We start from the raw sequence: 10,874 nt of genomic DNA, 5'->3' as shown, positions 1-10,874 counted from the left end.
TTGTGTTCGTTTCGATTGGTTAATCTTGACTTCTTCTTCTGGTCTGGGCTATATGGCGGTATCCGGTTAAGGTTTTTTATCCCTCTAATTTTGGTTTGGTTGAAAGCAATCAACAGTAGAAGGAAAAGAGATTTTCTTTTATACAATAATACCCTTAACAATTGTAAAATTCCATTCGTATCCTTACATAGGTGTTGATCATATCAATGGCTACAGTGAACCGAAAACAAAATTATATGGTATTAAGATTGTATAGCTTTACTCTTTATTTTCTAATACAAATAGTGAATAATATCAAGAAAAAATTGTTTACAATACAAAAGAAATCGGAAATTAAAAAATAAAAAAAATAAATAAACATTTGAATCTAAAACTTATAAATTATAACATTTCTATCTTAAAGGTGGGAACATGATAGATTATGCTAACACTCTAGGTCGTTGGCTACTGTCTTTAATTTGTTAATGGTTTAAGCTATGTAAATCAAATATTTTCTTTTTCAAGATTTCAGCTTCGAATTAATTATTTAATTGATAACTTATTAAATGAAAAGCTCCGTAAATATCAACATGAAGAAAAAAAAAAAACTCTTACTCTTCTTTTCAGAGGAATAGCATTTTTTTCTAATAATTAAGAATATAAATAATAAAATTTCAATTGAAACATTATAATAGTTAGTATTAGAATCAGAGAAGTTGATTCGAATTGTTTAATTAATTGAAAACTGAACTAATCTGATTCATCTCAATTTATTAGAAAAAATTAATAACTCAAATTTATAATGATTCAAATTTGAATTAAATTAAAATTAATTTATTTTACTTTGAATTAAATTAAAATTGATTTAATTTAATTTTAAAATTTAATAATTTATATTTAAAATGATTTAAGCTCATATAATGTGTGACAAACTGAAAAGATAAGTACCAAAAATATTTGAATTTCAAATCAAACCATAAATAATATTAACCCTAAACAACTTGAAATTTTTTTGAGTAAAATGATTTGATTCAAACCCGATTGAACTTGCACAATTATAACCTAAGCCTATGAAATAATTTAAATGTATTACCTACAAACATGGATTTAACTAACAAATTATATACGTTATTATATTATAATATACATAGACATCTATCATAATGTGTAGGTCCAAGAACCCAACTGGTAGATATGAAAAATAAAAAATACTTTAAAAAATCCTCAAAACCAAGGCAGTCGCTATCAATATTTTTTAAGATGTGATTACCACCTAAAAAGTTTATTTTTTTAATAAAACAATAAAACGAGTATAAAGTTTATTAAAAATATGTGTTAATCTACAAAAACAAAGTTGGGTTTAGGAGTTCGATTAGGCATGGAGAAAGATTAGCACCTCAACAGTGCTCGTTAAAAAAAATAGTACCTATTGGTTGCATGTTATTCTTGAGTTTTTGTAAAATTGGTCCTAACTTTGATGTTTACAAATTAATTCCTAGAATTTTATTTATTTTTTTCCAAAATTGAAACACCTCTTTCATTCTCCTATATTTAAGCAAAATTTCAAAAGTGTTCCTAACTTTAGAAGTTTTCAAAATATTCTATAAAATTGAGTTAATATTTCACATAAATAGTAACTATTGAGAATCCTCATATATTTAGGCCAAATCTCAAAGGTTATTTTTACTTGAAGTATTACCTTGTTTTATTTATTTTTTAAAAGTATTTTTTAAAAATATTTTATTCATGAAACATGTGAATAATATGATTCAACAACATGATATAAATGCATGAGAATCAAAGAGAGAATGACAAATACAAATGCATGAATGCAATGACAATTCAAAAATGTTAATACATATGATGATTTACTAAAATGAAATGTGAATGCATAAGAATGAGTCTAGGGTTGACTTTTAGGGTTTATGGGTGGTTAACGGATTATTTAGCATTTCAGTTTAAGGTTTGTTTAAGGTTTGCCGATTGATTTAGGGTTTAGGGGTTTGTTTAGTGTTTAGGCTCAATTTGGGGTTTGGGGTTGGCTTTAGGGTTTCGTTTATAGTTTAAGGTTTAGGTTTAGTTCGAGTTGGGGTTTTGTTCGATTTGATTTTAAAGTTGGTTCGGCTTAGGTTAGGGTTTCATTCGGTTTGGATTGGGTTGGGGTATTGTTTGATTTTGGTTTAGCTTGATTTAAGGGTTTGTTCAATTTGGCTTAGAGTTTGGTTCAATTTAGGTTGGGATTTTAGTTTAGTTTTGATTGGGGTATGGTTTGGTTTGGGTTAGGATTTTGGTTCAGTTTGGGTTGGGGTATGGTTTGGTCTTGGTTAGGATTTTGGTTCGGTTTGGGTTCGGGTATTGTTTAGGGTTGGTTTAAGTTTAGAGTTAAGGGGTTTTGCTTTGGGGTTTTGATTTAAGTTTGGGGTTTAAGGGTTTAGAGTTTAGAGGTTTAGGTTAGGGTTTAGGGGTTTGGAGTTAAGTTTAGGGTTTTGGTTTGGAGTTTAGGTTTAAGTTTAGGGCTTAGGGATTTAGGTTAGGTTTTAATGGTTTAGATTAGGGTTTAAGGGTTTGGGTTTAAGTTTAGGGTTTTGGTTTGGGTTTGGGGTTTAGGTTTACGGTTTATAAGTTTATATTAGGGTTTTGGTTTGGGGTAGGGTTTTAGGGTTGGCATGAATAATGAATGTGACAAAATAAATGAACATGGTACCAATACAAAATATAACATTTAATGCATGAAATGGGATTACATAGGAAAGCCAAAACTTGAGACAAAATTACAAACACTTACTAAACTAATCATGCATGCAAAAACCTTACTAGAAGAAAATCAAACACCAAGGGCTAAGGGAAAAGACAAGGTTTGGCCAAGCCATGGATGGGGGCTAAACCAAAACCTTCAGGGCCATTTAATCATTCCTTGTCTTGGCCAAACATTTAGGACTATGTATCCACCATTTCATTCAACACAAACACATGAAAAACAAGATCAAATTCTATCAAAAAACTTAATTTATCCTTTGAAAATTTTATCAAACACAAAAAACATGAAAATCTAGCTAGTAACACAAATAAACAAGTATGAAATGTCAACTTCTTGGCTAAGAATCAAATTGGAGGTCTCGACCAAGCAACGGGAAAGATAGGCTGAAAGCCTTCCTTAGCTTATCCATAATCATTCTATCATTTTCCTTAGCTAGGACGCACATCAAACACTTAGAAAACTAACTTATGAAGGCATTTATTATCAATGGTTTTCTTCAAACATGTAAAAAACTATTAAGAAAGAAAATATTAAAAATACTTACCAAACAATCAACATAGCCCATAAAAGTAGTAAACTATCATGCAAGTAACAATGAATACAACCATAATTATAGCATAATACATTAATCTAAGCAAGCAAAACACATGAACAATCAAAAATGAGGTTCGGCTATGGTATAGAGCATTAATAGCTGAAACTCCAATGGTGGATTTATTGATGTTATCTTAATTCTCTTTACTTTAAGCCATACCATTGACTTGGTTAGTTGAATTTATTGAAACAAATATGATAATATAGAAGAAAACAATTACGGGGAGAGTTGTTCATTCTTGAAAAATCACAAAATTCAAAACAAAATTTAATATGAAAGAATATGAAAAATTGCATGAAAATGCATAAAAGTGAGGAAGAGAGATTATACCTTCAAAACTTCCTCTAAATTTTTACTTTTTCCTTTTTCCTTCTTGTTTCTCCTTTCCACTCCACTCTTTGGCTACCTCTCCCTTTCTCATTTCTAGCCCTATATGATGAATTTAAAGGCCAAGCCATGATATCCTAGCCTTATGATCAAAGTTCATCTAAAGGCCAACATTCTCCTCGTCTTTTCCTACAAGTTCATTCATCAAGTAACTACCTTTGACCATAAGATTTAAACCCTTGAAAGATCAATGGCCTAAAATGAATACAGCACAAAATGTGAATCTTAATGTAGCTAACTTGATGGGAAAAGACTATTTTGCCTTCATTAGTATTTTTAGCCTTTTTGCATGATTTTCTTAAAGGCATATGATCCCACATTTGTTTTTTGACTTTAATGCACCAAATTCATAAAATAATATCTATGTATGATCTAGAGCTTTTTATGAAAAACCAACATAAAAAATATTAAAATACAAAAATACCCTTAAAGGGTAATTTGGTAATTTTAACTCTTTTCGATGTACAATCAAAGTTTTCAGTACATAAAAATTTATGAGATATTATCAAAATATGATTTAGAGTTTTTCGAGAAAAATAAACTTTGAAAAGATCAAATTATAAAAATATAATAAAGAGGTATTTTAGTAATTTCAACCATTTTACGATGCAATTAAGGTTTTTAACAATCATGAAATAATATTAAAATATGATCTAAAGTTTTTTGTGAAAAATCGACTTTGAGAAGGTTAAATTATGAAAATACCCTTAAAGGGTATTTTCATAATTTTAACAATTTTAAGGTGTGATAAGGGTTTTTAATGCATCAAAAATCATAAAATAATATAAAAAATGATCTAGAGTTTCTCACAAAAAATCAACCTCGAAAAGATCAAATTATGAAAATACCATTAAAAAGTATTTTGGTAATTTCAACCCTTTCGAGTTGCAATTATGGTTGTCAGTGCATCGAAATCACAAAATTTGTTAATCTCAAGCCTTAATAATCCTATTCAATTGTGAATTCTAAAGGTTGACCTAAGTTTGACCAACTTTGATTGATTTTATTTAGGTTTTACTTTGTTTGATCAAGTTTGATTATAAGGCATTTAGGTCAATTTAATCTTAAATTTAATTTTGAAAATTCATCAATCTTAAGGATATATTGGTCATAAACTAGGCTGACTTTAAAGGCCTCACAACTAGCTAGAAATCTGTCAGAAAAAATTAAGTATTTACGGACACTTGATAAGGTTTATCATATGAACATGTATATGAACAACTTTTTTATATGATATAAGGGATAGATTTTTTAAAGAGTATAGCTTCTTTTAATTTCAAATTGGATAATTTTGAGTTTATTCAAATATCAAAATTATTTAAATTATAATTGCAAATCAAGTTAATAGAGACATGTTTTTTAAAATTAAAAATTTGAAATATGGATTTTACTTGAATAATTTAATTTTTTTACTAGATAATCATATTTTATAAATTATTTAATTATGAAATTATTTTAACATGTTTTAAAATTATAAAAATTAAGCTTTTTTCAAATTTTTCAAAAACTCATTATGTTCTTTTTATCTTAATTTGTATCAAACAAAAATTATTTTTTCAAAAATCTACGTAAAATATTGAAATCAAATAATTTTTCATATTAAATCTCTAAATAATAGGATTTATATCCATCTCAACTCTAAATATCAATTTTATATTTAAAAAATAGGTAAGAAATTTGATTTAATTTTTATCACATATTATATCCTTTTTATTTTTTTAATACCAATATAAAAATTATCTATTCAATTATACTTGTCATCCAAGAGTTATTCTACAAATTAAAGATTAAAAATGTAATGTGTTATATCATTTTTTTATCTGTAACTTTTTGGAATTCTATTTCTATTGCAATTTATTTTTTCAATTTGCATCTTCCTTTTTCAAAGTATATTCTATCACATTCCAAGTTTGTTCTTATGAAAATTAATATTTTTTACAATTTTGTTTTCACACATCTTCTAACATCATTTAATATTTTGTATAATAATTTGAATAAAATTACAAAAGTGAAAGTGTGCCTATACTTTTTTATTATTTAATTTATCTTTCGAAAATATATATGTTTTTGTTATTTTAGAAAAGATAGACAATTTATTTTTATTTGATATAAATGTTAGGTGTATAAATATTATTGCAAATAAAGATGGTGCAAAGTTAAGAAATGTCAATTTTTTTAAAAGAAAATTTATTTTTTTATGGCAAGTTAGTTAGATAAAAAAAATTTTATATGTTATAAATTTTGAAACTTTGAATATAATTTTTAAAAAATATTAATTTATATGATTATAATATATAAAATAAATAAAATTAATTCGTGGATTTCAATCTAATATTCATAGAAAATTGTAACAAACAAATAGGAAGAAGAAACGAATACATTTATGCAACTAAAAGAATAAACAGAAAATTTCCAAGGAAGACTCTGGCGTTTACCATTCGCATATTGTAATTTACATTTTATGGACTTTTCACTTTTCAATATTTATATTTGTATTAACAGTATTATAAATATTAAATAACAAAAAAGGAAAATGTTGGGACAATATGGTAACTCCAATTTCAGCCTACCAACTATCCCCAGAAGAAAAGCAAGGCAGCCAGCCCCAGACCCTCTGTCACTTCACAGAGCTTGATATAAACCCCGTCAGGCCCTTCCAGCCCACACTCCAGAAGGTGAATCTGTCTTTCAAGTGTTCAACTTTTAATATAAACTCCCTGTGCTTTGAACACTACTTAGAGAGGAAAATTTTCAAGCTGCTTCCACCGAGAAACAAACTCCATTATTTTTTTCTCAATTTGATAGCAGAGCTATTTGTTATTCTTTTTCTTTTCTGGCTTTGAAGTTTGAAACTTGGCCATTTTCTTGTGATTTATGGACATAAGCTTTTCTAGCTTTCAGACTTTCCACATTACAGTGATTCCCATCACAAATTTTTCTTGCATGATCAAGCAGAAACATATGATTGATATTTCTTCCCCCAAAGACTTAATATTTTAGACTTTTGGGCATCCCACAAAAATACACACAGAAAATAATAAAAAGCAAAAACGAACATGGTGGGTTGCAAAATCTGTGCTAGTCCAAACATGAATGCTTTGCTTCAAAGTGAACAACTTTCTTGCTCCTCTGAGGTTATAGAGTCTTTATGGATACCCTCCTCTTCCTCTGCTTTACAGGGTAATTTTCTTTTCTTGTCTCCATCTATTTTTATTGCTACTTCTTTGGTGTTTGTTAGCTATTACGTCTCCCATTCTTTTGCTTTCGATTTTCTTGTTGATTGCTGTGTGTTTAAATTTCAGTACTGGTTTTGTCTAGTTGCTTGTGGGCGTGCATTTTTGTGTCAAAGTTGGCTTTTTCTTTTTGATAATTAAAGTGTGTCAGATTACTATATCCGAATTTAAAAAAGCCATGAAAATCCCGTTGCTTGAGAATACCCGATAATGAAGTTTGTGAAAAGATTAGATGATTGGCATTATATACTATTAGAGCAAATAAGAAATGGTGATAGTCATATGATTTTTGTCTGTGCGCCCTCTGATTAAATCAGGTCGGAAACCTATCTTTAATTATGAGAATGTTAATGGAGTGGAGACCACAGATATGCCATTCTTCCAACCGCTTGGCAAAGAAGAGAATGGAGATGATGATTTTGATGAATCCCGTCATCCACCAGGAAAGAAAAGGCGGCTCACAGCGACTCAAGTTCAGTTTCTTGAGAGGAGCTTTGAGTTTGAGAACAAACTTGAACCAGAGAGGAAGTTGCAACTAGCTAAAGAGCTTGGCTTACAGCCCCGCCAAGTTGCAATTTGGTTTCAAAATCGGCGAGCTCGGTTTAAGAACAAACAGCTGGAAAAGGACTATGATTCTTTGAAAGCTAGCTATGATAAGCTCAAGGCTGATTATGAGAGTCTTCTTGAGGAGAAGGATGATTTGAAAAATCAGGTAAACCTTTCACCCAATACAATTCAGCATTTTCTATTTTAAAGTACTAATCGGCTGCAGTGGTTAATGGTTCTATTTTTACTATGCAACAGATTCTTGCACTCAAAGAGAAACTGCTTACTAGAGCGAAAGGGGGCGAAAATTTGGAATCTCTTGGTGCCATAAATTCATCCGATGCAGAACCTCAAAAACCCAATTCTGATGTATGTCCTGGAGACGTTTCCCACGTGCCATTGCTGGCAGGTAAACATAAAGAAGCACGTCCAGCTAAAATTGATGTTTTTGACTCAGATAGCCCACATTACACCGATGGGAATCATTCTTCATTGATCGAGCCTACCGATTCGTCCATTGCTTTCGAACCAAATCATTCTGATTTTTCCCAAGATGAAGAAGATTATAATCTCAGCAAGAGCCTTCTGCGCCCACCAATATTCTTCCCAAAATGTGAAGTTGACTGTTACTATGATGCACATTCCAATTCATGTAATTTTGCATTACCGGCGGAAGATCAGTCATTTTGGTCATCACTTTACTAAGTTAATCATTTAGCCCTTTTGCTCCGCCCTTTACCTAGGATCTCTGACTGCACTGCGATGCTCATGCTCGTCACAAAGTTGGTTCCACTTGTAAGCAATATCTATATATATCACTTATATTATGGTGCCGTTAAATCAGATGTGCTCGTCTTTGTTTACTCTTTGCAATTGCATATTTTAAGTTGATATCTGGCCTCCCTCTCCCCCCACCGCGGGACACAAACTATTGAGTATTTGGATTCGGACATGTAACTCATTCACCTCTTGCTTGCCCTCTGGATCAACCATTTATTTCGACTACTTAGGCTCAAAGTTTCTTTTAATTGCTCAAAACACCCTACAGTGTCATTGGTTTTAGAAGCCATTTTTTAACTAAAAATGAGGTAACGATGCGATGAGCTTCAAAAAAGTCACCTAATTTTTCTAGCTTCTTGCTGTCCTCCAGGATGAAAGACAAACAGTAACAGTTATGCATGACAAGGTTCCCTTAACTTGTGTGCTTCTGAAAAACCACTAGGAATCAAAGTCTTGGGTAGTTTGAACTTGGAGAACACACCCAAAGAAAAGAATGGTGAGAAAGATATTAATAGTATTTCTTTTTGTGTAAAACCCAACAATTTGTTTTAACTTTATGAAAGCGTGACAACTGGGGTTTGAATCCCAAACATCAAAAGTTTGAAAAAGGAATGAATGTAATTAAAAGTCAATATTACCGTATGTATGATCTTCCTTTGGTTCTGCAATTGGTGATGACTTTTAGCTCTCTGTTGTTTGTTGGGACGTTGACAGCTTTGGTCTTTCAACTATATATTATTATTTTATAAACATATAAACTAAATACAAGTTCATTTTCATAAATTACCCATATTTGTTTAGTGATAACAGATGACGTCTGTCATTAAATAGAATCTTGCTGATGCAAATTGGATCGGATGACAGAAAATCTTTTGTTCCCAAAAAATGTGCTACATCAGTCTTAAAAAAATTGTTTGATTGATGCATAGCATCGTTCCAATTTCCCAAAGCATTCAGGTGCAGAGGGGCACCGGGATCATCGTAATCTGATCTCAGTGGCTTGTTGTATGATCACGTGAAAAAATGTAGCTTTGATGAAGAAATGCTGGTGGAATTAATTTGTTCGGAAAATGTGACGGTTCAACGTTTCAAAGGTTTATTTAAAGACAATATCATATTTAATATATAAAATTATAATAGGATATTTAGTATATAAGATTATAATAAAATAAAATAATATGATATTATAAATTAAATTAAATTAAATTAATAATATTATTTTATTTCATATTTGATATGTGTAAAAATTAAGATCGAATAATTTATTTATTAATTAAAATTATTTTTTAAAATTTATATAATTTAAATTATTAATATAATTTTTAAAAGTATAACAAAATATGTAAGTTCAATTTTATGGACTAAAAATATTCATTTTCACTTTGAAAGAATTGAATTATCATATATCAAGAAGATAATTTTTCTAATTTGAAAGAATTTAGGAGAAAATTTAGCAAAAAATGATATAGATTTTGAGATTTCATAAATGGCCTCTTAATTCCAAACACTTCGTGAACAAGGTTAATTTGTGAAATGATAGTTACATTCAAGCAAAAACAAAGGGACGGGAGTATAAAGGGTATGATTATGACTTTTATGAATTATAAATTACCTAATTCAATTAAGAAAACAAAATATAATTATAAAAAAATAAAGTTAAAAAAAATATTTTAAATAATAAATTATAATTCAACTATTACTAAATGAACCACTACAAGAAAATGGTGTTTTAGCGGTAGATTTGTAGCGACCATTTACTTATAAATGTCACTAGCTTTCATGTTTTTCTAAAACTTAAAGCGTTTATATAAATGCCACTAAATATTCAAATAGTGGGTTGTTACTTATAAATGCCACTCAAGACTTCATATCAACGGCGTTTCTTAACTAAAATGCCTTGAATAATTTTGCCTTAAAAATTTCAGTGAATACTAAATGCATGTTTTTGACAGACAATGCCTTCAATAATCATCTAATAAAAAATTGTATGAAATTATTGAATGCGTTTTCTACAAGAAACGCCTTTAATAATTGGATAAAAAAATTTCACAGGCTTATTAAAGTCGTTTTTGTTCAAAAACACCTTCAATAAATATCATATCAAAATGTTTGGATCATACGGATGTTAACCACAAGGTTGTAGGTTCGATCCCTCCCTTTAGCCTTTTTTGGGTTTTTGCAGAGATTATTTGTAATTTATTATTGTCAATATTTTCTTGACAAAAATGCCTTCACCAATTGCTTTAAAAAATTTTGCACAGAATATTGAAGGCGTTTTTCGCAGAGAAACGCCCTTAATAATCCATTGAAAAAATATGGAATCGATTTTTGAAGGTATTTTTGGTCGAACTCGCCTTCTATACTCCAATCAATAAATTTTTGTTGTGATTATTAAATGTGGTTTTTGTCAAAAATGTCATCAATATTTCATATATAAAAGTTTAAACGGATGCTTGAAGGCGTTTTTGGCTCAAAACGCCTTTAATATTCTAGACGATAAATTTTAATGGTCGAATTATTAAAGGCGATTATATCCAAAAACGCCTTCAATAACATTTTGTTAGGGATTATTCAAGGCGTTACCCATAGAAAATGC

At 29.4% G+C, this 10,874-nt stretch overlaps 1 protein-coding gene across 1 annotated transcript; it reads left to right on the top strand.

The window, feature by feature from the left end:
- Positions 1-6,319: 6,319 nt before the first annotated feature.
- Positions 6,320-8,673, top strand: LOC111317389 (uncharacterized). Its single transcript, XM_022919818.2, has 3 exons — positions 6,320-6,899; positions 7,270-7,664; positions 7,757-8,673. Exons 1-3 carry the CDS (start codon positions 6,776-6,778, stop codon positions 8,201-8,203), a joined length of 966 nt encoding a protein of 321 aa, XP_022775553.2. The 5' UTR covers positions 6,320-6,775; the 3' UTR covers positions 8,204-8,673.
- Positions 8,674-10,874: the final 2,201 nt, after the last annotated feature.

The sequence above is a fragment of the Durio zibethinus genome, chromosome 2 (genome assembly GCF_047325235.1).
Source record: "Durio zibethinus cultivar Kanyao isolate XHJ-2024 chromosome 2, ASM4732523v1, whole genome shotgun sequence".
Taxonomy (NCBI): Eukaryota; Viridiplantae; Streptophyta; class Magnoliopsida; order Malvales; family Malvaceae; genus Durio; species Durio zibethinus.
Note: the sequence above shows the minus strand (reverse complement) of the source record. Positions and strands in the feature narration are given on the sequence as shown.

What these genes read in the sequence shown, in the direction of transcription:
- LOC111317389 (XM_022919818.2), top strand. Translation starts at nt 6,776, where the DNA reads ATGGTGGGTTGCAAAATCTGTGCTAGTCCAAACATGAATGCTTTGCTT. An exon ending in CTCTTCCTCTGCTTTACAGG is followed by an intron (nt 6,900 to 7,269) that starts GTAATTTTCTTT and finishes TGATTAAATCAG; the next exon opens with GTCGGAAACCTATCTTTAAT. An exon ending in AGGATGATTTGAAAAATCAG is followed by an intron (nt 7,665 to 7,756) that starts GTAAACCTTTCA and finishes ACTATGCAACAG; the next exon opens with ATTCTTGCACTCAAAGAGAA.